This window comes from Nycticebus coucang, chromosome 6, assembly GCF_027406575.1.
Source record: "Nycticebus coucang isolate mNycCou1 chromosome 6, mNycCou1.pri, whole genome shotgun sequence".
Classification (NCBI taxonomy): Eukaryota; Metazoa; Chordata; class Mammalia; order Primates; family Lorisidae; genus Nycticebus; species Nycticebus coucang.
The window spans coordinates 71198710-71226347 of NC_069785.1; the positions used below are offsets into that span (position 1 = coordinate 71198710).

The 27638-nt window shown below is 50.3% G+C and overlaps 1 protein-coding gene across 1 annotated transcript in view; it reads right to left on the reverse strand.

Annotated features, from left to right (window-relative positions):
* Positions 1–25937, reverse strand: part of ITGA11 (integrin subunit alpha 11) — a 114850-nt gene extending 88913 nt beyond the window's left edge. The window contains exon 1 of the mRNA XM_053594146.1: positions 25753–25937. Coding sequence (XP_053450121.1) covers positions 25753–25804 — 52 coding nt within the window. The 5' untranslated portion in view covers positions 25805–25937. The remainder of the gene's footprint in view (positions 1–25752) is intronic.
* Positions 25938–27638: the final 1701 nt, after the last annotated feature.

Sequence of the window (27638 nt, forward strand, 5' to 3'; positions counted from 1 at the left end):
CCGGCTCGTTCCAGCTTTTCTTGGTCTCCTTTTCATTTCTTCCCTCTTTTCCCTCCTCTCTCCCACTCTCTCTTCTTCTCCCTCTTCTCTCTTTTCTCATCTCTTCCCACTGAAGAGTCAGGGAACTGGCTTCCCTCCTCCTCTCTCCTCAAAAGCCTGGGTCCTAGCGACCATGGGCTCCAGCACTGCTGGCCGCTGCTTCCTTCTGAACTTGTTGGCAAAGCTCTGCCTGGTTTCAGCAGGGGCTACTGCTTGGCTGGGGCAGCTGAGGCAGAGCAGAGGAAGTCCTGTAAGCCCCTTGCTCCGGCCCCCAGAGTCTTCCCTGTTTGGGTAAGTCACACGTCAATTAACTAATTCTTCCTGGCGAGAAGCCTGGATTGAGCTAAACACTTGACCTCTTTGGGCAAATCACAGGAAATGACATCTCACACCTGTGTGGCAGCTCGGCTTTCGGGATCTGCTCACATCTGCCATCACCCACTCTCCCAGGACCTTGGAGGAATGACCAAGCATCGTCCACGCTTGCCAGACAGGCTGGGTACAGCAGCAGAGAGGTTCAGGGGAGCACAGTGGGTGGGTGGTAGCACCAGGGCTGGGACTTCAGATGCCTCCTCTGCAAGTCCTTCCCTCCATGAGGCATTTTCAGGCCACATCTGACTTTGATACCTATCCAAGTCACACCTCTGCCTGCTTGTCACCACTAACAGGATCAGCAAACTTGGGACCGTGGGGTTTAAAGGCTGGGATCCAGGCACGAGCCAAAACTTTTAGATAAATGAATCAGAGTAGAACTTTCACTGTTGTTGCCTTTCATACATGCAGCACCTTCTAAGTTTCAAAGAACATTCACGTGTATGTCATCATTCAGTCTCCATGACAACCCTGTGAGGGGGGCAGTAAGGGCCAAAATGAGCTTCAGAGAGGTTTTAACTGACCTGCCCAAGGTCCCAGAGCCTGCTGTACAGGCATTCTGAATCTGAGGCTTGGACCCTCCAGTGCGGCGCCCTCCTTCCCCTGGGCACTGACCCCTTGGTCTAAATGTTCAAGGGTGATGCCCTGGGGCACCTACTCGAATAGGCCTATTGTTCAGAAACCCATCTTTGTTTACAATTCCTTTTTTTTTTTGTCCAGCAAATGCCCACTTTTGTTCCATCGTTAGAGTCAGAATTAGAGTCCCCAGAGGTAAAACTGGAGGACTGGTGAGCAGGGATGCTAATTATCAGTGCTGTCTGGAGGGAGCACTAAGTTACTTTAGATTTGGAGGTCAGGTCTGTGCTCAGTGGGGAAGAGTGGAGTGGAACAGGGAGGAAACAGTTTTTTCCTGTGGGTTCAGGGCAGGATGGTGGCAGCAGGTGACTGCAGCAGCTGCCAGCCCTGTCTTCAGAATTCCTAAAGGGCCATGTGAACTTAAGTGTCATGGCCCTGGAATGGGGGCAAGAGAAGAAAAGTGCGTTGACCAACTAGTGCCTGGTTGACACAGCCCGCACCATGAATGGACTTAGCCTGGTTAGCAGCCACTGGGTTTGGGATGTGGACTCTGGTCAGGTGAAGACAGGAATGAGAAGCACAGGTCCCTGGCAAATGAGGGCATGTCATGGAGCAGAGACAGACATTAGTGTCACCTGTGCAGAGCTGGGAGGTGGGAGGCATGGGGGGACCAAAGGGCTACATTTGCCGAGGGAATCTCACTCTCCCTCCAAATGTGTCCTGGGAGTGAACATACACCCGTGTACGCCTGCACACACAGAGATATGCATGTCCATGTATGTGCACACACAGACACACCCCGGCACAGGGCACACACTTTCCCTGACCGCGGGGCAACACCAGCTCCCTCGTGACCCCTGGACACTAGGTCCTCCCTCACTGCGTTGGACCCTAGCAGGGGAGGTATGCTGAGCACGGGGAAGCTAGAGGACAGCTCTGGGTGTCAGGAACTCCAGACCACCCACCACTTCCCAGCCTGCAAAGGGGTCAGTGGAAATGAAGCCATCAGTTGTGTCTCAGGCCTTCACTACCCACACCCTCTGTCAGCATTTCCTGGGCTACCACAGCCAGGGGGACCCTTCCAAGCCCTGTCAGATCCCGTCACTCCTCAGCCTGTCCCCTCCATTGAGGTTTTCTCAACTCACTCACAGCAAACTAGACTCCACATGCAGAGCCCTGCGTGCTGCCACCCCACCCACTCTCACCCCTACTCCTACACTCCCCTCAGCCTGTGGCTCTGGTCCCACTGTCCTCTGGCTGCTTTAGTGTGTCAGACCCGTGTCCTCTGCTCAGCATCTTTGCCCTGGCTGTTCCCTCTGCCTGGAATGCTCTTCCTCCCGCCCCTGCAGCCCCTCCCCCTCCCACCATGTCGTTAGGGTCTGTGTTTCAGCTCCATCTTGCCCAGCATCAGGCCTCCTGGCTCTCTAAGTCCTCTCGCTCTGCTTCATTTTTCCTCGTAGCACCTATCACAATATTATACGTCTCGTATTCATTTACTTACTGTCACCTGGCCCATACTTTATAATATGCCATGAGATTCTGCCATACTCTTGCTTATCCTTAGGTCACAGTACTGCTACGTACTGTACCTGGTTGAAAAACAACCAGAACCCTCATTTGGTTGGGACACTCTTTCCCCTCAAGAGAAAGGAAAAGGGAAAGGAAAGAACGCCCGAGGAGCACTGACATATTCCAGACACCAGTCTAGGTGTCTAACCACTAATTCTACCTGAATCAATTAACTCTCACACCAGCCCTGTGAGATAGATAGTGTCATTACATAATTTACCCCAAATCACTCAGCTGGGAATATAACTAAAGAATGTGGGGTGCTGGGTGATATGTTACCCTCTTGATCAGCCTTTCATAAGAAGCACCCACTAAGGAGAAGAGAAGACTCTTTTCAGAGAAGAGCTTCTCCCTTTCCTCTCCTCTGCCAGCCAGGAGGGAAAGCTGTGGCCCAAGGGAGGCGGCCTCACACGGGCTTCACGTAGGGTCAGTCTTGCCTTCCCCTGTACTCCCACCCCATCTTCACGGGGGACAGGATTAGTGAAATTTGGCCACAAGGAATAGGCATTAAGTTACAAAGCACTGGTTTCTTCCCCAGAGACCAGTCGGCATTTGCTTCTGACCAAACCGAACCAACCAGAGAATGAATTTCCTAAAATGATGTCAAGTTCATGTCTCTGACCTTGGCTCCTGACAAGATCCCTGGCCTTCTCCTCTAGTGGTGGGTGGTTTTCCACGTTCGGGGAATGTACTCCTTCCGGAGATTTATGACCCCCAGATACCAGCAAAAGAAAACAAAGTTGTTTATGGGAGTCATTAGGCTAATCGCAGTGACGCTGGGAGGCGGGTTGGGCGGCTCGCCACACTGCTGGCTTATATTGATGACGGAGGGGAAAAAAGCCACAATTCCTGGGCTGCTTTCTCGTGGACTGTGGCCAAAGTTAAGTCATCTGTTGCTCCCTTTCTCAAAATCTTGTATGTCTTTTGAAAAAAGCATCAGTTAGTCCCAAGGAGGGACCAACCATCACATGATGTTTGACCTCAACATCACGCTGTGGTCTTCAAGCCACGCACTGCAGGTTAAGGTGGAGGCCACCTCCTGCCACCAGGTGGGGCAGCCCCAGTCCCTAGTGGTGACCACAGCCATGGACAACTCAATAGCTCCACAGGGAGCATTCACTCCAGGTTAAGGAGGCCTACTGTGCCCCTCCACTTTTACTACCTCCCCTCCTCCCTACCAGTGTGGAGTGTGGCCCCAGGAAGCACAGGGAGAGTAAGCCCACACTGTAGGCAGAAGGCCACGGGTGTGGGAGAAGGGAAGGACCTTGGAGGGCTGGGTGGTTTCTAGAGATGTCACATTGGTCTCAAAGGGCAATATGTAGTAATAGATGAGGTGGCGCAGAGATGACAGTTAGGCTTTCCTGGTGTGAATGTGGAGCCAGGAAAAAAGAAGAGAGGAGTCTACCTGGGCAAAGGTGTCCAGAGTTTCCATCCAGCCAGCACCTTGAGGGTGAGGCCAGGCATGGAGGGAGTGTAGGCTTTGAGTTCAGGGAGAGCTTGGTTAGAAGCTTAGCTCCAGCATTCATTCACTAAGTGAGTGACCCTGGGCTAGTTACTCTACTTTTCTGGTTCTTAGTTTACCCAGCTGTAAAATGGGAAGAATAATACTTACCTGGAAGGGTGGCTGGCAAGACTAAATGGAGTAACATGTGTCAGTGCCTGGTACGCAGAAGGCACCAAATAAATCTTGGTTAAATTGAAAGAATCAAGATGCCCTGTTCTTGGGCTGCCTCAGTGCCTTTGCCCATGCCTGGGAGGCCTTTTCTCCCCTTCCTTTCACACCTGTAGGCTCAGCTCTGATGACAGATACCTCTGCTATACAGTGATCCTTCCTCTGAGCCTGCGTGGCCCTTGGCCTGGCTGCTCATAACTTTGTAACCCCCTGCCTTGGATTACCACTGTTTCCCCATGTATCTTGATCTTTTATCAGGTTATATACTTTTCAAGGCCACATCCATGAGGGGCTTTTTATCCTTGCTCGTGTCCAAAGGATGCAGATAGACTTGTCTGTTGGATTCCTCAATTTCTGAGAAGACTCATTCTTAAAATGAGTACCTCTTGGCTTCTTTCTGCCTTGCTTTACCTCCTAGATTCCCTGACTGAGGTACTGACAGTCCTTTACCATTTAGGGAACAACAATAAAAATAATGGTATACATACACACACTAGGTACCAAGCTCTGTTTTAAATTAATTTAATGCTTACACAACAACCTTTTAGAGTAAATATATTATTATCCTCCTTTTATAGGTGAGAAAACTGAGGCACAAAGAAGAAGGTCAGCAACTGGCCAAGGTCACACAGCCAGGGAGCCCCAAGGGTCCTGTGCCATCCTGCCACCACCATCAGGCCTTCTCCCATTTGAGCTACCCACTCTCCTCAGTCAACAAGCCTTCCCTGGAATGGTCTCACCCAGGCTGTCCTCCCACGCTACCTGTCCTGCAAACTCATCCACCTTGGGTCCCCTCCCCTCAGATCCTGCTCGCTAGAGAAATGGTTGATGACTCCCTGACCAGGACAGGTAGAAGATGGAGATCAGGAATATGGAAGGATGGAGCCTTGAACGTCTGGATGAAGGCCCAGATCTGAGCTGCCAGCCAGAGGAAGCCCCTCTGTGGAATCTAAGAGGGAACCTCCCTGGAAGCCTTCCCGCTGCCAGGCCTCAGGCCCTTGCTGCTCTCTGGGTTCTGCTCCGTGAGGCAGACACGTGTAAGCAAGAGCTTTCATTTTCCTTGGTGGGAAGGAGCTGGGATGGGGTGAGGGAGGCTAGATTTATCGCTAAGATTCTCTGGCATTTTCTCCCTCTTGCCAGTTTTACTTGGATACCAAGAATCTTCATGTCCAAAATCCAATCACAGACAGGGACAGGGGAGGGAGGAAAAGACCATAAAATTGTCCTAAGCAAAAAGATATGGCAAAGTGAACCTCCCGCTTCTAGGAAGAAGAAGAAGAAGAAAAAAAAAGAAACACAAGCCGTCCCAAAGTGAGAAAGAAATGAGCTTTAGATGCCCAGCTGCTTCAGATCCTCTGCATTCTAGCCCTTCTTTCTCTGCTGCCAGCCAGCCTTCCCTTCTGCTCTGAGGCTATTGGTCCAAGAGACAGCTAGGTGGAAGTGCCAGGTGTGGGGGCATTGCTGGAGGCCAGAGGACCCTAGTCTAGGCTCTTGTAATAGGCCCTGGTCAGATAGCAAAGGAGGGCCAGAGGACGTGGTCTAGAGATCAGAGAAGTTTCCAGCTAGTTGAAGGAAGAAGCTTCCACTGGAGAAGAGGGATTTTCCAGCTTGGAGCCCTTCAACTCCAGAGAGAAGTGGGGAACCTACCATCATCAAAGGAGAGCTAGTAACTATGCCCTTAACCGGGGGAGCCCCCAGGCAGGAGGGCATCGGGGTCCTGCCCTTGGGAGTTTCCAGGCAGGTGGGGAAAGTGTGTAGTCCCTCCCCAGGGGTAGCTGGACTGTGGGCTAATCATGGGCTTGTGGTGTTCAGAGCCTACAGCCACGCTGGGTAGGCAACAGATATGTTTGTAAGTCAACAGAGCCTGAAGCCAAGAGAAGATTCGCCTAGGGTGCGGTGGTCTGGGTTCTAGTCTCAGCTTTGTCATGGACTTGGCTGTATGTCCACAGAGAGTCATAACGCCTCTCTGGGCTTCAGTTCCCTGTTTGTGAAATGAGAAGCTCCTGCTCTCTGACATCTCAGGCCCACTCCTGGCACACGTCCGGAAGGTTCTCTTGGGCAAACATGCAGCTGACTTCCAGTTGTCAGCACTCGAGCATCTATCTCGAGTCTCCGCAAACAATTTAGAATTGGAGGCCAGGCAGCGTGAAGGAATGCAAATTCATCTTACTGTTGGCTGGAGCCAAACACATTTAGGAAGGGAAATCTCCAGGCAAAAATGATAATATTTTGCATTCCCAAGCCAACGAACGGGAAGGATTAAAGAAAATCATCATCTCATACTCTGCATTAACCAGGCCCAGCTCCCTCTCCCAACGTTTGCACCATGGAGACTTGGCCACCGGGCCCTCCTGCCCTGGATGGGGCTTCTGGACACTCCCAGATGTCAGAAAGATGGACCCTTGATGGGGGTCCAGGCGATGTGGTCACCTTTCGACAGAAAGCCCTGCCTCGTCCCAGAGCTGGGCTGTGCTGAACCCCAGCCAGACGCTCCAGGGCTAGTGGTGAGGTGGGGGCCCTGGCTCTCATCAGACCTCTCTTAGTTCAAAGAGGGGGGACTGTGTGCACTGACTGCTTGAGACCTCACTGTGTGGCCTTGGAATGACCTAGGCATCTCTTTCTCAGGGGTCTTCTAGGAATGGGAGCAATATTCACCTCTGTGAGTACATAAGGCTGGAGGGCAGAGTGCCAAGGTCAAAGTCCAAAAGGCAGACTTCTAACTTTTGGACAGACAGCTGGTTTTAGGACTCAGAAAAGGAGCCATGGGAGTGAACTGCCCCCCTTCTAGGAGCTAAGACTGCTGTGGTAAGAACTCAGCTGGGCATCAGGATACGTGGTTTTTGCCACCAATGGACTGTGTGACTTTAAACAAGATACCGCCCCTGTCTGGGCCTCAGTCTTCCCTTGTAGAAAGTGAGGAAGCTGGACCAGGGCTTCTAAGAACATTTACAGCACCAGTGTTCTGAATCTGTGTGCTCTGCCAACTCTGATTCACTTCCAAAGCCACTCCCGTGAGAGGGGAGGGGTAGCAGACTGGAGCGGGGGCACCCCTGTGGACAGACAGATGGTCGTTGCCTCTACAAGTTTCCATCAGATCAGCTTCTGAGACTGAGAGCATTCCCCTCTTCCCACCAGTTCTTGGGTCCAGACAAATGTCCCTCAGCCTCAAGCCACTTATGAAAGTAAACTATAGCCCCTCCTCAAAGAAACTTAGCACCCAGCCAGGCCTGTGATTGGGACCAGCCTGGTGATGCCAAGACAGCCCTAACCACCAGGCCTGGATGCTGTCCTGTACTTTGGAGCAAACTTGCCAAAACTCAGGTCTTCCCTGGAGAGGGATGAATCTCTCCTCTTCACTCTTGCAAAAGATCAGCCTGTTTTCTAGCTTTTCTAATCAACTCATCAGCATCTTGCTTCTTTGCCAAATGACTGCCCTTCTGAATGGGACTTCATGTCTCTCTACTAACTAAGCATTATCTCTGCCTTTTCCCCTGAAGGAAACCCCCCTGGATCCCTCTTACTTTATGCTCCTTCAGCCACCCACCTCACCAGCCAGCTGCCTGAAGAAGCAAGTTGGAGTCTTGTCTAGGGGCGGGTCTCAGATCTCGGTTCCGGCCTCCATATGGGTGAGAACACTGCTCACCAGGAGTCTAGGGTGTGTCACAGCACAGCCAAGGGATCGGTCTATGAGCACAAGGCCGGGAGGGATAACTGGAGGAAGAAGTTTTATCTCCCCACGGAGATAAAGAAGAAAACTTCTTTCTTTCCAAAGAAAGAAGAGGGTTCCATCCATTTGAAGGCTGGCCAGAGACTGGCCAGAGAGGGGAGGGAGAAGGAACACAGCAGCACAGAGGCTTCTGTGGAAAGACTTCATCTCTCCCCGTGGTATGAGCACACCACTTGTTTCTTAGAGGAATCTCTCAGGGAAATTATCTCATTTGGGAAACAGCATGTCCTCAGTCCACACCCTCTGCTGCTTCTGCCAGCGAGTGGCTCTGGGCGCGCCAGCGGTTTGAAGCGAGGCCCGCTGCATGAGAGCTGCGGCCACACTGGCCTGTGTGTACTTGCACATCCTCTAATGTCAAATCTGTGAAAAACACATCAGGAACCAGTATGTGTGGTGTGTATGATGAGGGGGCTGGATATTAGACGATTTCAAGAGTCCACTTTAGCTGGGAGTCTTGAACACTCAGCTGGCCTTGATGGAGATGCTCGCTCGGAATGGGCAAAAGATGTGCTGCCTGGGTTGAGTTTCTCAGATTAACTTGATTTTCATCCAAGAAGGACCTGAACAGAGGGACACAGGGTGGGCTTCCCTTTACCTACTGCCCTCTGTCCATCAACCTCCCCTCTCTCCAGCCAGGTCCAGGTGTGTCCTCATGGTACAATCCAGGAGCACCCTGGACTTGGCCTGTCTACCTGTCTTCTACTTCAGTCTCATTAACTCACCAAGGGCCTTATCTGTTCTTTGGCCTGTCTTTTCATATTCTGTTCTGGAGAACAGTGTCATATTCTGTTCTGGAGAAATCAATGCATGCAAATGGGGGACTTATCACAACAACCTCCCCTCAGTTCATTCTCCAAAGTGTCTGCAGCTCTATCTAAGGGAGAATTCTCCAAATCAGAAGCAAACACACAGGGCTGGGAGCCTAGGGAGTAGTAAGGGCCCCTTTGCTGGGGTGTGCAGGAGACCAAGCGCTTGCCAGGGCCTGTGGCATGTGGGCTGCAAAAAGGACACTCGCTTAGGTGTCCAGAGAGGGGGATACAGGATAATTAGGTGCTGGGGAGAGCCATGGCTGCTCTTTGCATTTTTTCCTGAGAAATCAGGATATGCCAGTGTGCTGCTTAAGCAGATGTTGGGCTCATGGAAAACAGTCCTAAAAATTGAAAACAGTGGATAGCGTGCTGAAATTTGCTGTAATTACTTTTGTTTTTCCTCTGAGTCCTGGATAGCCATCTCATGCCTCCAGTGAACATATGGATCACCTCCGTGTGTTCCCAGTTTTAGAAAAACCAGTGTATTTTTCTGTCTTACACCCTTTACCATTTTCTCTAAGTAGGAAAGTTGATCAAAATGGATCTCCTTCTTCAAGTTTTCAAGAGTAGCTATGAAGGATATAAACACAATAATCTTGACATCATGAATCTCTTAAGTTCTCTTAAAGTATATAAAGTCTTGGTCAATTAAAGCACATAAAAACATACGTCCGAATACACACACATACATGCACATACCCACATGTATACACACACATACACAGACATGATCATACACACATATGAGCTCCCCACTGACACACATTCACACACGTCCCCCCCACCACTGCCACACTTCCACACTGGGTGAGAAACTGAAGTCTGAAGAGCTGTAACCACAAGTGGACACCTGCAGGATCTTGCTGACACAGGATCAGCCCACGTCACATTCCAGTCCAGCCCAGCCTGCCCTCCGAGCCCCATGGACAATTGTCCAGCCACCTGTGGGACATTCCCACTTGGATGTCTCATAGCATCTCACATTTCCTTTTTTTATTGTTGGGGATTCATTGAGGGTACAATAAGCCAGGTTACACTGATTGCAATTGTTAGGTAAAGTCCCTCTTGCAGTCATGTCTTGCCCCCATAAAGTGTGACACACACCAAGGCCCCACCCCCCTCCCTCCGTCCCTCTTTCTGCTTCCCCCCTCCATAATCTTAATTGTCATTAATTGTACTCATATCAAAATTGAGTACGTAGGATTCATGCTTCTCCATTCTTGCATCTCACATTTCACGTGACCAAAGAGGAACCCAGACTTTCCCTTCTGAACTTGTTTTCTCCAACCCTCCTCATCTCGATAAATGGCATCACCACTGCCTGAATGCTCAGGTCAGAAGCTTGGAAGTCATTCCTCATGGTTTTCCTTTACTTCCCATCAGCAAATCCTGCAGGTCCTACCCCTCAGTTCCTCTTAGATGTGTCCCCTCTTCCCTGTCTCCTTTGGTGTCACTCAGATTAAGTCACGTTCATCATTTTGTGCTTGTATTTGCCTCACAGCCACCTGGTCCCTTTATTCTGATTTTGCTCAGTGGCCAAGCTATGCTCATTACAGCAGCCAGAGTGATCTTTTAAAATTGCTGATCAGATCCTGGCTACTAAGAGTCCCTACGCAGCATTTAGAATAGATTCCAGGCCCTGGAGGATCTGCCTTCTTCTGCGCCATAATCTTCATCACTTACTCCCTTCAGGCCACACTGCTTCCCTTCTATTCCTCAAACACACCAAGCCCTTTCCCCCTTGAGGTCTTTGCACTTGCTTTCCCTTTGTCTGGAATGTTATTTCCCAAGATCTTTGTTCAGCTGATTCCTTCTCAACCTCCAGTTTTAATGTCATTGCCTCTGAAAAACCTCTGACCATGCTATGGAGAACCCAGTATTCTTCCTCATAGCATCTTGTTTATTTATTTTCAATTAAAAATAATTACAAATGTTTATAAGAGCAGTTTGCTTGCTTGGACACTGGCTCCTCTCCCACTGGAGAGGGGCAGCTTGCTCTCAAGAGCTGATGAGAATGCAATCTTTCCAGTCAGTGATGTCACGCTGGTTGTTTTAAATTGACTATGGTGGGAGGATTTACATCGTAGTAATTGGCAAATGCTACAAATAAGAATGATAGGAACTCTCTCCATCCCATCCCAAGAGCCAGAATCAGTTGGTAAACATCCACTAGCACTGTCCTGGAGGAGAGTGTATCTGTCTGTCTCTCCACTTTATCCTCCACACCGAGAACAATGTCTAGCACACAACAGGCAATCAATATACACTTGTTAAATGAGACAGAAAAGATGAAAATAAGTGTTCAGGCCTCTAGGATACTAAGCTTCCATCCAAGGGTTGAAGGGGAATGTGATTCTCAGAGCTGCAAGGAGGGAAGGCACTTGAGAGTACTGGATTTTGGCTTCAGAAGCCCCAGTTGTAATCCCAACACGGATTCTAACTTGTTCTGTAGCTTCAGGCCAATTTCTCCCTCTTTCTGGCCCTCAGTTTCCTTCTCTCTAAAAAGCAAGTGTAGAACTACATGCTTTTAGTCCTTGTGCAGAATTTAAAGAAGCCCATTTATGGACACTCTTACCACTTTCTTTGTGCCTCCACTCCTGAGGTCACTGTTCTGCACAACTGCAGAGGATGATGTTTACACTGCAGTTGATGTAAACTATGCAGTGTGCAGCTTATACAGCTGTATGTGGCGGCCCTGCCCACTCTCATTCTGGCCTTAGGCCATTTCAAATAGAGCCAAATTGGACAGAGAGTCCCTCCCTTTCCTGACATACTAACCAGCTCAAAGGGCTCAGACAGTTTGGTTTTGGTTTTCCCACTCCTAAGCTTGTCTCCTGCTTGTCGTGGGGGTGTGGATCAAGAGCCCTGTGTATCTGGGATAAGCCCCAGTCTAGGGAGAGCACAACAAGGCTCAGGATATGCAATTTGTGGCAGGGTTTTCCCTCAGAGGAGAGGAAGTAGGGCAATGAGGACCCAGAGAGCTACTGGGCCAGTCTGCTCTGCTCTTTGAATGCAAACTAAAAAAAGGAATTGTGGGGCCCGTCCCTTCTTTGAAGGATCCGCCCTACAGTGGATATACTCACACCCATCTGAAAAGTTCTCTGGCTGCAGGGAGCTCAATATAGATCCACCAGATGCCTTTGGCTAGGTGGGGATGGGGAACTTTGGGGAATGGAAATGTTTTGGTTCTCTGACTGTTATTCAGAAGTCCTTTGGGTTTTTAGTATAGGTTAATTTTTCATGACATGGTTGCAAAATTATTTCTAATGTCTGCTGCCACTTATAGGAACATAGAGGAGTGAAGAGCTCGTGACTCCATCTGCCCTGATTAGAAAAGGAAGGACTGCCACACAGGTGGTTAGCTCCCTGTCACTGGAGAGATACAAGCCGAGGATGGTCACTTGTCTGGATGTTCAGGCTCTGTTAAGGGCCCTCCTCTCCTCTGGGAGCCTCTGAGGCCCAGGATGCCCCATCCACATGTGGATGAGGAAGGGCCAATCATGCCCTGGATCTACCCATGCTCTAGAGGCGATGGTTTTGGAATAGAATTGCTGCTGTCACTTTGTTTCTCATGCTACATCTGCCTTTATAATTGCAGTTCAGGTTCTGGCTCAGGAAATGTTCACAGAAGCATGGAAACGTAGAAGAGATGAAATACTTTTTAGAAATATGAAGGCCAAACGTTTGTTTTAGAAGTGACTAAATGGAAGTCCTGAGAGGGTTGGACTCTGGCCCTCTTGTTTAGCAGCAGATGTGTGACCTTGGGCAAGTCACCTGATCTCTCAACATCACAGTCTCTGGGGTTAGTCTGCCACGGTTCAAATCCCAGGCTGTGACTTCATCTTCCTGGCGATCTTGGCTACATAACTTAACCTCTATGTTAGCTGGTGTTACTGTTGTCATGAACATTTAGTAAGCACCTCATCCTGCCAGACATTGTGTTTGTTAATGAGCATTACTGCTAGTTAGTCATATTAATCCTACAAAGTAGGCATCATCATTTCCACTGTACATTCTAAAGAAAGGAAGTGACTTAACCAAGGTCACACACTTAAAAAGTGTCAAGTCCAATATTGACACCCCATGTCAGTAGCACATACTCCTAACATTGTTGGACTCAAGACTCAGTCTCTCTACCTGTACAAAGGGTCTCATGTCATCTCCCAAGCTACATGAGCAGATTCTGGTTTGGTGGTTCCCAGGGATTGGACCATAACCTGGGGTCTGTGTTCAGCCACCACCATCTTCCCTGGGCACTCCTGGATCCTTGGTGGGTACTAATAACTAATAACAAGGCCACATTCTGCAGTGTATAGATGATGTCTGAACCATTCCCTTTTGTGGGAAATGAGGCATTTTAAACTTCTGTTGCAGCCTCCCTTGTTTCCTAGGAAGTCCCATTACAGATCTAGGCCTTTCCTGTCTCCTCTGTCCTCTCTGAGCCACGGTAAGTATTGATGAACACCCTGGGGCCATCTGGCAGCCTGGGTGAAACAAATTGTCCCTTTTCAGGCCTTGTCCTTCCCTTTGCCCTCCCTCCCCTCAGGAGCCCTCCCTGCCCTCCCTACCCATGACTGATACCACCAACCTCTTCTTATTCTCAAAGAAAGCCTTTGATGACAAATGGCCAGGGAAATGTCAGGCCTGGACATGGGCCCACCTAGCAGACTGGTATCTTAGCCCACATTACAAAGTCCTGAATCTGCAGATGCTGGTGTAGATAGAGAGAGAAGGGAACACCTTTGCACTGTTGGTGGGATTGTAAACTAATACATCCTCCATGGAAAAAAGTATAGCGAATTCTCAATGAGCTAAAAGTAGACCTTCCATTTGAACCTGCAATTCCATTAGCAGGTATCTACCTAGAATAACAAAATTCATTTTATTTTTTATTTTTATTTTTTTGAGACAGAGTCTTACTATGTTGCCCTTGGTAGAGTGCTGTGGCATCATAGCTGTCAGCAACTTCAAACTCTTGGGCTTAAACAATTCTCTTGCCTCAGCCTCCCAAGTAGCTGGGACTACAGGTGCCTGCCACAATGCCTGGCTGTTTTTCAGTTGTAGTTGTTGTTGTTTGGCAGGCCCAAGCTGGATTTGAACCCGCCAGCTCCGGTGTATGCAGCTGGTGCCTTAGCTGCTGAGTTACAGGGGCCAAACCACAAAATTCATTCTATTACAGGACATTTGCACCAGAATGTTTATTGCAGCTCAGTTCACAATTACCAAGATATGGAGTATGCGGTACTATTCACCCACAAGTAAAGATGAAGACTTTACATCTTTTGTGTTTACCTGGATGGAGTTGAAACACATCCTTTTTAGTGAAGTATCTCGAGAGTGAGAAAAACAAGTATCCAATGCAGTCAATACTAATAAAATACAAGTATAATCCATCAATGGAGAGGGGAAGGAAAGGAGAGGAGGGAGTGCAGTTGGAGGGATCTCATCTAATGTGCACAATGTGAGGCTGTCCAGCATGCTCTCTGGATAAAGGGCTCAACTACAACTTGAACTTGGCCTTAGAATTAAAAACAATGTAACCTAAACTTTGTGCCTGCAAATTAATCTGAAATTAAAAAAAAATATGGAGGTTAAATTAAGCTAGAATTAAAGCCATGTAAACTTCATATTTAAACAGAATTACATGCACACTTGAAAAAAATGTTATAGGTGACTGTAGGTGAATGTTTCTCTTTCTTTGCTACTGTTGTAATATCATCTGTGTGATAAATCTTTTTTAATATAGTTAAAAGTTCCCTAACTATATTTCACTAGAACTATAGCATGGAGGGCCGCTCTTTATACTTCGTTTTTCCCTAGAAAACTTTTCATTACTTATTTATACTGTTATATGTAAAATGCAGTTTTAAACAGAAAAAGGTGGTAGGGAGGGGGAAGAAGGGGATTGGCTTACCTAAAAGGGGTGATTGATTGGTGAATGGGATTGTGGGCGATTGCTACAGGCTGGTGGGGAGATTTTCATTGATTTGTTGATTGATTCATTCTAGTACCATGTATTACTTGCCCAGTCTGCCCAGGCACTGCTGTGGATCCTAAGATACATAAGGGAATGCCATAGACAAAAATCCTTGCTCTCATGATGTTTACCTTCTATTGGGGGCAGGCAATACACAATATGAATAAACAAACCCAGCAATAATGTTGCAGTGAGACCAAAGCCAGTTGGGAGGGTAAGAGGACATTTGGGTAGATGAGCACAGGTTGAATTTTGGGCACAAGCACCAGGTCAGGCCTCAATGGGAGAAGGATGTTGGAGTAGTGACCTAGGAAGTGGGAGAGGCTCTCTGGGAAGAGCAAGGCAAGCTCAGGGCCCCAGGTGCCTGGTGTGTCTGCCAACAGCTGAAGGCTGTGGGGGTGGGGAGGGCGGGCCGAGGGCGGGGGACACTGGAGGGATGAGATCAGGAAGGCAGGGGAGCCAGATCACTGGGGCATCTTACTCAGAGTGAGGAGGGGGGCCCTGGAGGGTTTGGAGCCGAGCAGGGAGGTGACATGATCTGACCTACATTCTGGTGGCATCCCTCTAGCTGCTGGTAGAAGAGCCTTAAGGGATAAGAACAGATGCTAGGAGACCAGTTAGGTGACTGTGGCCAAAGCCATGGGAGCTTTTCTGGACCCCCTCCCACAGTTCTCCCCCAGCTTCTGCCCACCTATTGGTTTTAGTCCCTAGGGCTGAGGTGGACGGGCCAGATGATGGGCGACCAGGGCCTTCACATTAAGGGTGATGTGGGATCAGCCTTGGGGGGAGAGGGTGCAGCAGACCCACACTGAAAAGAGAGAAGAAAGCAGCGCCAAGCGCAGCAGCAACTTGGACACACTTGGGACAATCGGCAGGGCCCCTTGCCAAGCCTGCCAGGGCCCCTGCCCCTGCCGGCCTCGCCGTCGGCAGCAAGCACATTCCACAGCTGACATTTGGCTTGTGGTCTGGCCTGGTGCTCTCGCTGGCTTCTTCTGCTCTAAAAGGATTTTATACTCAGAATCTGAGTTCTCTTTAACTGTGGGGCACGAATCACAGCTTTGGGGCCCGGAAAGGGATGGAGGAACAGGGGCCTCCACACTGCAGGGTGCTCCCCTGAGGCACGTCTGTGTGGCAGCTCCCGGCCAACATTCCTCACTACCCAAGGGCCACCTCCACCTGCCCAACTCTGCACTTCCACTGCAAAGTTGACAGTCCAGCTGACACAACCTCCCCTCTTCAAACCTCTCATCCTCCCACATCTCTCCTTACGGTAGTGGCACTATTCTTTGACCTCCCAGACAAATTTCCTTCTCTGGTGACAGGGCCTTGCTAGATTCTATCCCCCACAGGTTTCCTCCTCTTTCACTGACCACCGCACTTCAGGCTCTGGGTCTCCTTGCCTGGGCCACCGCAGTAGCCACCTTATTCCACCTGCTCCCCATTGTTTTCCTATCTGCATACAACCTTCCCACACTCCCCTCGGGGAGGGCCTCCAAGCACAGATTAGAACATGTCACCACCCTCCCTCAAAAACCTTCAATGACTCCCATCTGCAAAATCCAAATGCCTTAGTTGGCATTCAGTTTCCCCTCAGCGGCCTCAGCCATGGTTTCATTCTTGCTGGAACAAGCATGGTACACACTCCAGCATCCTGCTGACCAAACAACAGGCGGTTTGCCCAGATGAACTCTCCACCCACCCCTCTCGCTGCCAGAGCCAGTCCTTTTTGCATTTACAAATCATCTCTCTTCCACCTCTCAAATCTCAGAGTCCTTTATCTGACTCTTATAGTCATTACTTCCCCCTTAGCATTGTGGTTGTTCATCTGAAAATCTCCCCTCCCCTACTAAAACATAAGCTCTTTGAAAGCCAGGGGTTATCTCGTCTCATCTTTTATCCCCCAGAGCATCTAACAGGGCCTGCCTCCTGCAACCTACTATATTGGGACCTTTTGGGTTTCTTCGGCAAAGAAATTTAAGATACATATCCTTGCCCTTGAATTTCTTTTACTTGGACACACAGTTCTTTCATTCATTTAACACATATTATTGAGCAACTGCTATGGCTGGTCCTATGTGAGAGCTGGGGATGCAGAGGTTGATAAGAGATGTGGTCCCACTCTCAGCAACCCCAGTGCAGTGGAGAGGGTGTGCATGCAGTTGGAATACAGTGTGGCAAGCACAGGATCCCGGAGATCCACAAGTGAGGCCTCAGCTCTGACTGGGGAATCAAGGGAGGTTTTCAGGAGAAAGCAGTGTCTAAGTGGAGACCTGAAGAATAACTGGGAGGCAGCCAGGAAAAAAGAGGGGGGGCTAGAATCAAGTACAGGCAACAAGGTGAGTGTCTCCTCTGCGTGTTGGAGACACTAAGTAAGAGAAGCTCAGTCTCGCTGGGGTGCTGTGGGTGCGTGCAGGTGCCCACACCTGTGTTTTTGCCAGAGGTGAGTCCTGAGTGCAGGCCAGGGCCAGACATTCAAGGTCTGGTTAATTCTGTGAAAGAGTCTGGACTCAGCCTAATGGTAGTAGGGAGCCACTGACCGTTTAACAAGGGAGTAAGATCCAACTTTGTGTTTTATCCTCCCTTTAGCTGCTGCTGAGAAAGGTCTGGATGGATAGGTGCAAGAGGGACAATGAAGCTCGAATTTGGGCTGGGTTCTCAGAGAGGCCCTGGGGTCCTCCTCCTCTGCCCCAAGGCCGCCCCCTCCTTCTCTTTGGTGGAGCATTCCTTCTCCATTTGCCCAGCTGGGCTTTGCTGGTGCCCGATTCTGAGGCAGAGGCTCCTTCTACCTGCACGCCCACGCAGCTTCAGCAGACGCAGCGTCACAGGTTTAGAATGACCCTCATGGGCTCCTCCAAGGCACACCCTCCATCCTAGGTGCTGGTCCCTCTGTCTGTGGGCAGCTCGGACTGGGGACTGGGATCTTCAGCTAATCTTTCTGTAGCTCCTCTTTGGTTTTCCAGCCTCGGGCCACACAGTGATCAAGTAGCTTACGGCCTTGTAGGGGACATAGTGTCACCAGTGAATGAGTGTCTACCCCTAAATCCCACCTTGCCCTCAGCTTCTCAAGCTGTCTCAGACTGTGTCTCTAGCCCTGTGTGGCCACAAGTCCTGCAACTTCAGGCTGGAGCAATGGAGAATTGTTTAAATCTTGGCTTTACCACTGATGTGTTATATGACCCTGATCAAATCATTTCCCTCCCCTGCTTTTCTCTTCTGCTTGACTAGGGATTGGGGTTTAGATTGCATTTGGGCTATCAATCTTGACTTCCCATTAGAATTATTGGGGAGCTTTAAAAAATGCCACTGGAGTCCTCACTGTGGAGAGTGATAATGTGTTCGGGGGAGGGGGTTGTCTGGGAGAAGGTCTTGTTTTATGTCTTTGTTCCCCCTTCACCCAGGATTGAGGACCACTGAATTTGCTGGTCCCTTCTGTCCCTCCTCGCACTGATTATCTCTCATTTCATGCCAAAAGAAGTGGGCCGGTGGGAAGGAGGTAGGTAACCCTTATTTAGAAGTGCTAGCTCTGCGGCAACTGCCACTACAAATACCTGGGGCTACAGAAAAGCCAGTAACTCTAAGTCTCAGCATCGTGAATTTATCAAGGTGGCCACTCCAGAGTCAATGTCAAATGCTCAGAGGTGGCCCTTAAAAGGTTCTCAGAGGAGTATTGGGAATGTAACTGGAGACAGAAGGACCTTCTGGATTCTATGGCTTCAAAGTGACCTCATAGCCCTAGCTGTCTGCCATTAGAGCTGCTTCATGGATACCCCTGCCCTCCATGGACATCAGAGCTTTGCACTACAGTCTGTGGGGCTGTGAGGTGCCCTCCTCCATGTTCCTTGAGGCGGAGACTGTGCCTTATCTATTTGGAATCTCCCAAACCTGGAGGGTTAGTAGGTACTCAGAACCTGCTGGTGAAATGGACAAGCCACTCAATTTCTTCATCTGTAAATTGGGATCATGGCATCTTCCATGCCAAATGACCAGCTTGTGGGAGAGCCACATGAGCAGGGCTGGCTTCCTGGGTGCTTGCCCTGTGCAGTGGCTAACACTCTCAAAACTAGAAGGGCTCCTCACTCCTTTTAATGCCCTACTGTGATCATCTTGAAATTTTAAAACACACCTTGATCTTGCACTGGGTCCCACAGATTGTGGATTTGGCTTATATGTATAGTAAGTGGTGAGAATAAATTCAGAGAAGAGCTCTGTCTACAAATTATTTATGAGACTTAATGATTACTAGCAGTCACTGAATATAAGGGGCAATGAGCTCCAGGGAAAGAACAATTCTAAAAGGAGAGGAAATAGACTGCATTGTGGCCTTTGTCCTGGAGGAGGAAGGACAGGCTTAGGAGGAGGATGGTGGGGATTGAGGATGCCCCCAGAGGCCTATAGAGAATAATTTGAGGTAGAAAATCCACCATTAGAACTTCATATCTTTGGCTGAAGCTTACTTACTCTTTAAGTTCTCCTGATGAGTATAGCATATTAGGTTCCTAATTTCAACCTTGGTCAGAAGACCTGGTCCTGGGTCCCCATGTAACCTTGGGAAAATCACTCACCCTTGAAGAGCCTCAGTCTTCCCCATCCATCTAATGGGTACACCAGCCTCGACAGAACCTTCTGGCTTCACCTGTCCTATCTTTTTTTTGAGATAGAGTTCACTATGTTGCCCTTGGTAGAGTGCCGTGGCGTCACAACTCACAGCAACCTCAAACTCTTGGATTTAAGCGATTCTCCTGCCTCAGCTTCCCAAGTAGCTGGGACTGCAGGTGCCCACCACAACACCTGGCTATTTTTTTGTTGCAGTTGTTTAGCTGGCCCAGGCTGGGTTTGAACCCACCATGCTTGGTGTATGTGGCTTGTGCTGTAACCACTGCACAGGCACCGAGCCCACCTGTACTATCTTGACTGATAGAAGGAACATGGGGAGCACTCTTTGCAGACTGTTAGGAGCTGTACTACTTTGCCCATTTTAGGATCTTTCCTGGCCCTCCTGAGGCCCAGTCCTAAGATCTGTAGGAAAGAAATGGGCCCTGAAAATCTGCAGTCAGGATTTCTGGTAGTCTGGGCCAACTGAGTGATGCTGCTGGGGGAAGAAAGCTGTCAGCCCCAGCTGTGAAGGCCGAAACCCCTTCTCTGTGTCATCCTGTTTGGAATCCCAGAGCACGTTGCTACAGCAACTTGTCTAACTTGCCCCACATGCCACGTGGAGAAACCTCTGCCCACTTCAGAGTGGCATTACCCAAGCCACAGGCTGGGTCCTTCCACGTTCTAGGACAAGGCTACCCATCAGCAACTAAAGTTGGCATAAGGTGCTTCTGACTGGCGATGGGGCAGGAGCCTCAGTGCTTGGACCCAGCCAGGGGGTCTCCCTGCCTCATCTATTTCCTCCGCTGGCTGACTTGCTGCCAGAAGTCCCACCACTAGCTCTAGTCTTGGCTCAAAGCACAGCCCAGTTAAAATTAAAATCCCTTTGGGTAGGACACATGAAGTTGTCCTCACTCATTAGTGCGGTCAGTATACAGACAGCCACCCTCACAGGGGTGCGGGATGAAAGAGTGGGCTGCATGGATTAAGAGCAGGGGCCTTGGGGTCAGATCCTGACAATGTCTCCTCAGATGTAACCTGCAGTTCAGAGAGGGTTCTGATTAGGGGCAGAGAGGAGAGGATTGCTAGACCTTGACCCTGAGGATGGGCTGAAGTTGGAGCCCTTGGGCAATCAGAGTGCCCCAGAATACTGAGCTGGGGGCCGTGGGGAGTGGGAGACAGGTGAGGGAAGTTGTCACATAAAGAGGCCCCAGGTGAGGACCACTTCTTTCCAAGCCAGCATCTTACTGGAGTCATAACAACCTTGTTGAGTCCACTGGAGGAAGCTGCCAGGCCTGACCCTGCACCCCTGTGAGGGTGGCTGTGTTCATACTGACCTCATTACCCTTAAAGACAGCTCCTTCAGGAGGGCATCTTATTGTGTTTCCATGTCCTCAAGGCCCATTCCCCAAAGAGAGTGGGCTGCATGGATTAAGAGCAGGGGCCTTGGGGTCAGATCCCGACAATGTCTCTTACTCTACTGACAGGTTGAGCCATTTACCTTCTCAGATGTAACCTGGTAACTGCAGTAGTATCTTCATTTAGCTGTGTCGAGGCCTAATTGAGATGGGAGAAAGTGCTCAACACAATGGATTGCATAAATAATGAATGATGGGAAGGCTAATAACTGCTCCTGTTAACAGAAGGCTCGCTGGGTGCCAGACGTGGCTGTGAGAACTGACATGCATGAACCACATATGGATCATTTAACCTCAGCCTCAGCCTGTGAAGTCATTATTCTACCCATTTTATGGGTGAGAAAATGAGGCCTAGTGGGCTCATTCAGAATCACCTAATTAGGAATAATCTGGATCCAGGTGGCCTAGGTCCCAAGCCCATACACACACTGATTCTTACTGCTGTCTGTAAGGAATAGGACACTGCTGTCAGTGGAACAGGACCTAAGAGACGGGGGTTTGGCCACACTGACTTTTTTCTCCAGGTGGGAGTTCACACATCTTGTGACTCAGGTCTTAAGCACACATAAGAAAACCCTCCAGGGAAGTTTTCAGAGCTCATTTATTTTTGCTTTATAAGATGACCAGCTCCAGTCTCCCTCCTCCCCTTCTTCCCTCACTGGTAATAAACTTCTGGGCATTCAACTAAGAATTTGCAGTTAGAGTTCACATGACCATGCTGGGTCTGGTCCCCATGTGGTCCACAGAACTCCACAATGAGCGTGTGTGGATGTTTTGGGAGCTTACAATAGCTTGAGGAAAATAGTTTCAAATGGCTATGAAACCTTGGTTGTAGCCATGGTTGGTGATGGGGGGGTGGATGAGTAGGTGGGAAAGGTGACTTAAGTGACGAGAAACAGTACAAATACTATTTTTGACCTGTGTTAGAGCATTTTTTTTTTTTTTTTAGTAGAGATGTGGGTCTTACTCTTGCTCAGGCTGGTCTCAAACCCCTGAACTCAGGTGATCCACCTGCCTCGGCCTCCCAGAGTACCAGGATTACAGGCATGAGCCACCATGCCCAGCCTGTGTTAGAGCATTTTTGAAAGCTTGCTTTGTAGCTTGACCCTGAAAGGGTCAGCCAGAGCCCATCACTGCCTGGGGAGGTTTATAAGAGCCAATCCTAGAACAATGTTGAACTTCAGTAAGACCTTGAAGTCTATGGTGAGACAGTAATGCTCAAACTCAGGGGTTATGGAGAAGAAAGGGCTTTTAGAATTCCTACATAGCAAAAGCCAAGCCAGGCCAGCCTAGAACATATTATTGTCCCTAGTGATGGTGGGAGGGAGAGGAGGGGAGGCTGGAAGGGAAGTTCCCTGCTGTTGGGAGAAGGAAAAAGTTCCCACTACAGGAGAGGAGAGTTTCAGAGAGGACAAGACGGGATAAGATACTATCTGAGCTCCTCCAAACAGCCCTGTGTGGATGGGCTGGGAATGATCTCCTCTCTGTAGAGTCCACTGATGGGTAGGGATGGGGCCCAGAGAATGAGGAGAAAGAGTGAGACCCTGCTTGTTATACAGAAGGGTCCAGAAGCTGCACAGCGGATGGCGGCTGAGGGGCTTGGCTGACCGGCTCCCAGCAAGGTGGACAATGAGGAGGCAAGGTGGCAAACTTCACCTCCCTCCTGCTCTCCCAAGCTGGAACCTTTGTAGTCTTTGTGGTGCCTAGCACTGTGCTTCTTCACACAAGGCTTTCTGTTGAATAGGCCCCCTACCCACACAGACATGTAAGGGCCATGTTGAGCAGTATAGCTCTTCTCTCTAACACCACACTATACCCACATGGAGATCACACTGACTTCAAGGCAGCCTCAATAGCACTCAAAAGAAATCTCAGAGTTTCTGTTATGATCAAGATTTTGGGCCAGGTGTTTTGGCAGAAGGGCTAGTAGAGTCTCCATTTATCCAGAGCCCTGGCTCTTGTTTTCTCCCCTGAGCCTCCAATACACTTCCTCTAGACTTCTTTTATGAACTTGAGTTTGAAAGTTACATTTCTGTGTATCCGTAGATCTGTACTGGATGAATGCTCAGTACCTTGAACACTGATGAAGATGATGTTGGAGAAGAAAGACAGCCTCCCTGAGTGCTTATTATATGCTTGGCACTTTCCAAGCACTTTATGTACCTTTGTTCATTTAATCTTTGTGATAATTCTTTAAATTCTATTATTATCCCTACTTCATAGTGAGGAAACTGAGGCACAGAGTCAGGTAGTCAGTTGCAGAGCCCAGACCAATCCCAGGCAGTGAGGCTGCAGGACCTTTCTACACTGTGTGTGACCTTGCTTTGTGTATTTATGGAGCCTAGCAGATAACAGATGCTGGATAAAGATCGTGCTTTAAAAACTCATCATCCTTACTACACACACGATTATAAAGTTCTGGTCAATGGGTCTACTCTCTCTAAATGTCAGACCATGAAAGTGTTTGGATTTGTTTACTTCTTTCTCCCCAGGCTTTCTTGATAATTTTGTCTACCCCATCATAATGCTCAGCCTGCATCAGTTGCTATGGAAAGGTAGAGGTTCTGAACTCCTAATGTCCTTGGTGACACTAAGTCCTCACTCCCTACTTGGTCTTTGACAAGTCGCCGCTAGGAAAGCTTCCTGGCAACCATTACATCAAACCCCCATGATGAACGGATGAGATATCAACATTGATCCTGTCCCGGAGTCAGGGGAATGGACCCAGTGACCCCTGAGACCTTCCCAATCTCGAGTCTAGACTAGTTTTAAAATATTCACCTTTTTCTCCTTTAACGATTCCCAGGAAATAACACTCCAAAATGTGAACATTCCTAGTTTAAGAACATTCCCAAGCATACTCTACAAACTCTTTGGGGGCCAAGATCAAAAGATGTACCTCCTCCAGGTACATCTGCCCTAGACCGACAGGAGGGTGCACTTGTTTATCTGGTTGAAACTGAACTTGTTTGAACGCTCAGCCCTTGATTTCCCTGCACCATTCACTCCCTAGTGTCTCCATTTAGCGTTCCCAGTAGTGCCTAATTCTCAGTTACTAGCAGGGCCCAAACTGCACACATGCTTGGGCCCCACCCCCAGCTCCTTGCAAGCAGATGTGGTTGTTCCAGCATTGATTGATATGTTTAATGAATCCCACATTTCAAGAACCCAAATTGACCAGACATAACTCAGGAGTGGTTTTCTCCATATAAACGGAGCTCTGAGTCACAAATCCTGTGTCTTCAGAGGGCCTTTAATATCCCTGTCCTTCACAGCCCCCAAAGCCTCCCCAGCAACAACATCAACAATCATAGATTAAAACCTACTGTGCACAAAGGCCAGTGTCAAGGGCTTTGCTTATAGTGCCTCACTTAATGGTCCAGGCCACTTTACAAACTCAAGATTTTTTATTTCTCAATGGGAAACCCTCATTTTGGGCGCCCACACCAGGCCCACACCAGGGTCCAAGGTTTTGTGGACTGCGCAGCCAGAATCGGAAACCAGGTCTGATTCCAAAGCCTTTGCTCTTTGCTTCCTGAGGTCCGGACTGCCCCAGCTCCTGAGGCAGCCACTTCGTCTCAGGTTCTGATGGAGCCACCTATCTGGAGTCACACAGGAGCGTGTCTCTCTCCCAGCAAGTTGAAGACAGTTACTGGAGTAGTCTCGCCTCCTGTCTAAATGAACCTAGAGGTTCAATCGTCCCCGGATTATGGAATGATTGCATAATTCCGAGAGAGTTTTGCCTCCTCTTGCAGCTGGTTTCAGTTGCATGCTGGCCTGGGGCAGTTCTTCCCCTGCCCTCTTCCCCAAACCGCTACGACATAAGGCATCAGGGTTTTAAAACCCGAGACTCCACGATCTGAACTGAACCCAAGCAATTAGAGCCTCTGTTCAACTGCAGGCTCTGCCAGAAGCTCTGCCCTAGACCGACAGGAGGGTGCACTTGTTTCTCATAGTACAGGGGGTGAGGGTGGGGAACCAGGGCGAGCGACTGCGATCTGGGGGCTCTCCACCTGTGCTCCCCGAGGGCACCGCTCCCTCAACCACTTCATCTAACCCCCACTACTCGCCTCACTTCAGGCGCCCACACCAGGCCAATCTGAGGCGCTGGCTCCCGCCAGACCCCTCGGCCTCGACGGGAGGGCCCCTGAAAACTCTGCCTTCCCCAGAAGAGCTCCGCTGACGGCTGCCCACGCGTGGAGGGTCCGGTGTTTAGCCAGGTGGGAGGCCCGGGTCGGGGTACCAAAGCTTGGAGAGCTCTGGGATGGCCTCCAGCGCCTCAGGCCGGAAGTTCCCGCAGCGACCGGACACCTGGAGTGCATTAGGCTGCTGCCCGCATCTGGGCGACTGCGGCTGTCCCCGGATTATTGATTAATTGCATAATTTCGAGAGCGGGGCGATGGCCCATCCCTACCCCGGGTGTCAGAGAACGTTTCCAAGGGTCCTGGACTGGTCTGGCCGGCGAGGACTAGCCACCGCCTAGGGGCCGATCGCCCTGGGGCTTCGTTCGGTCTTTCGCCGGAGGGACTTTGGTCAGCCTTCCCAGCCCTCCGGAGCCACCGCGCCCGGCCCTCCAAACTTCGGGCAGGAGGGCAGTCGGGGCACGCTCGCTCTGCGAGGCCGATGCCCTTCCCCAGCCGGGGCCGCACGCCCTCCCAGACCCAGGGATACCCGAGTGCCCCGGCGACGGCGTGGGAACCCCGGCGTGGCTCTCAGAGGCACCCAAGGCGCCCAGAAGAGCTGCCAGCCCTCGGCGCTTTTCACTCAAGCCTCTTCAACTCTCCCCAAACATTCCAAAGAGTCCGGGCTCTAAGTACCTACGCGCACCTCCCTCTTTTGCAGAACTTGGTGGAGCTGCTAGACTGCAGCCTGTCTTGGGGACCTTTGTCCCCCAGACCAGCCAAGGTCTGACCCAGGAGGCGCGGAGCGTCCGGCTTCTGGCAGCTGGATCTGAGGCCCCGGCGGCCCAGGGAGGGGGTCCGAGAGGCAAGGACCGTACATACCTGGCCACAGGCTGAGCGCCCAGGCCACCACGAGGCCCCTGGGCAGGTCCATGGCCCGCGGCGCGGCGGCGGGGGTCCGGAGCGGAGCCGAGTGGCGGGAGCGGGCGGCAAGCCAGAGCCGGAGCCTCGTCGGCGCGGCGCCTCGAGCCTGCACTGCGCCCGGCTCCCTGCTCCGGCTCCGTGCTCCCGGCTCCCTGCTCCCTGCTCCCTGACAGTCCTCATTCAGAGGAAGTGGGAGGGCTCGAGCGGCGGGGAGGGGCGCCCGGACACCACTCCGGCGGCTCTGGCTCCAGTCCAGTCTTGGCCCGTCTGTCACCTGGACGTGCGACGGGCTGCGGTCTCGGCGCGCCTTTCATCTCTCCTTTGCCCCCACCCGTCTCTGCTTAGGTGAAAATCCTAAAAAACCGCTCCTAAGAACATCTCACCTTCCTTCCCACCACCAATACCAGATTCAGAGTCTGCTTAGGACAAAGTGGTGCATCGTCCGGTCTCCCAGATTCACAAAGCTCAGGGGGTACCCAAGGTGCCGCAGGAACACCTGCTGTGACGCAGGTCGCCTTCGCTCCAGATCTCTTCCTTCAAAGGTCCATCCTGAGACACACCTCTGTCTCCCCGCACCCTGAGGCTTGAAATGTAAAGGCCACAGTGCTGCTTCTGACCTTGAGGTAACTGCAGACCTTCCTCCACTGCTCCACTTCCCCCAGCCTCCCAAGTATCTGGGGAAACGCGCACCCACTCTTTAAGGTAACATGACGCTCTTTGGAATCCAGCCACTTTCCTTCCCAGTCCCTCTAGCCACTGACAAATTCAATGTACATTTATAACAAGAGCTTTTAATCAGGTGCGGGACAGCAATCCGTGGGCATGGGGTCTGGCCTTCCCAGACTGAAGAGAGGCAGAGGGTAGGGGGACCAGTGACAGAGGACGCCTCAGGGACTCAGGAAAGGTTCCTTCACTCCCTGCCCCCTGGCGCCACCAGGTCAAGTCCCAGGTACGTGCTTATACCACCCCCACCCCCAGTGATTCCAGTGATCATTTGATTACCTTTTCTCTCCTTTTTCAGACTGAAAAACACCTTTAGGGTAGAAATCTCTGGTTCACAACCGAGTACTCAGCCCCCACTACCAGGAGCAAAGTAGGAGTGGGGACTGGTGGATGAGTGCAGGTGGTGTGTGGGGACAGAGGGTGGAGTTTTGTGTCTGCTAATTACTGAAAGAGCTTCCCAGAGCGGGGGATGTTCAGGCAGGGTCCCTGAGGCCGAGTTAGGTTTTGAGAAGGCCAGTGGTCACTTATGCATAGTGGTGTGCTCTGTGTTTTCCTCCCAACATGGCTTTCTTTTTGATAGCTGCCCTGGTGTGTACTCCAGTATCTTTGGTTCTCTGACTCAGCCACAGACTGGGGGAGGCTGATTCCATTGCTGGTGTGTTGTGTGTGTGTGTGTGTAGGCATGTGGTTCAGGCTAAAACGAGTCAGTGCGTTGCCATCCCCAGGCCGTGGTTTAAGAAAGGGCAGCATGCCAAAGGAAAAAGTTTTTCTGGGAAACAAGCTTTCTTGCTTTTCTAAAAGACCTCTAAGAACAGATAAATGAATGAACTATCTCTCTCTCCTCTCTTCTACCCTTGCCTCTCTCCCAGGCTGAGACAATGAATTCTGTAGGCTCAGAAGTTGACAGTGGTCAAGGCAGGAAAAGAGGGGTGATGGCTCTGGCCTTGGGGTGAGGCTGACACTGGATGACAGAATGGAGACATCAGTTCCAGGAGGATCTTGCTGAGCCACTGAAAGAGTCACCCCTTGAGCTCACTCCCCTCAGGACTTTGTGGATGTGACCAGTGGATGAGTCTCCTTATTGCTGGGGTAGCTGAATCAGGACACTTTGAACCCAGAGC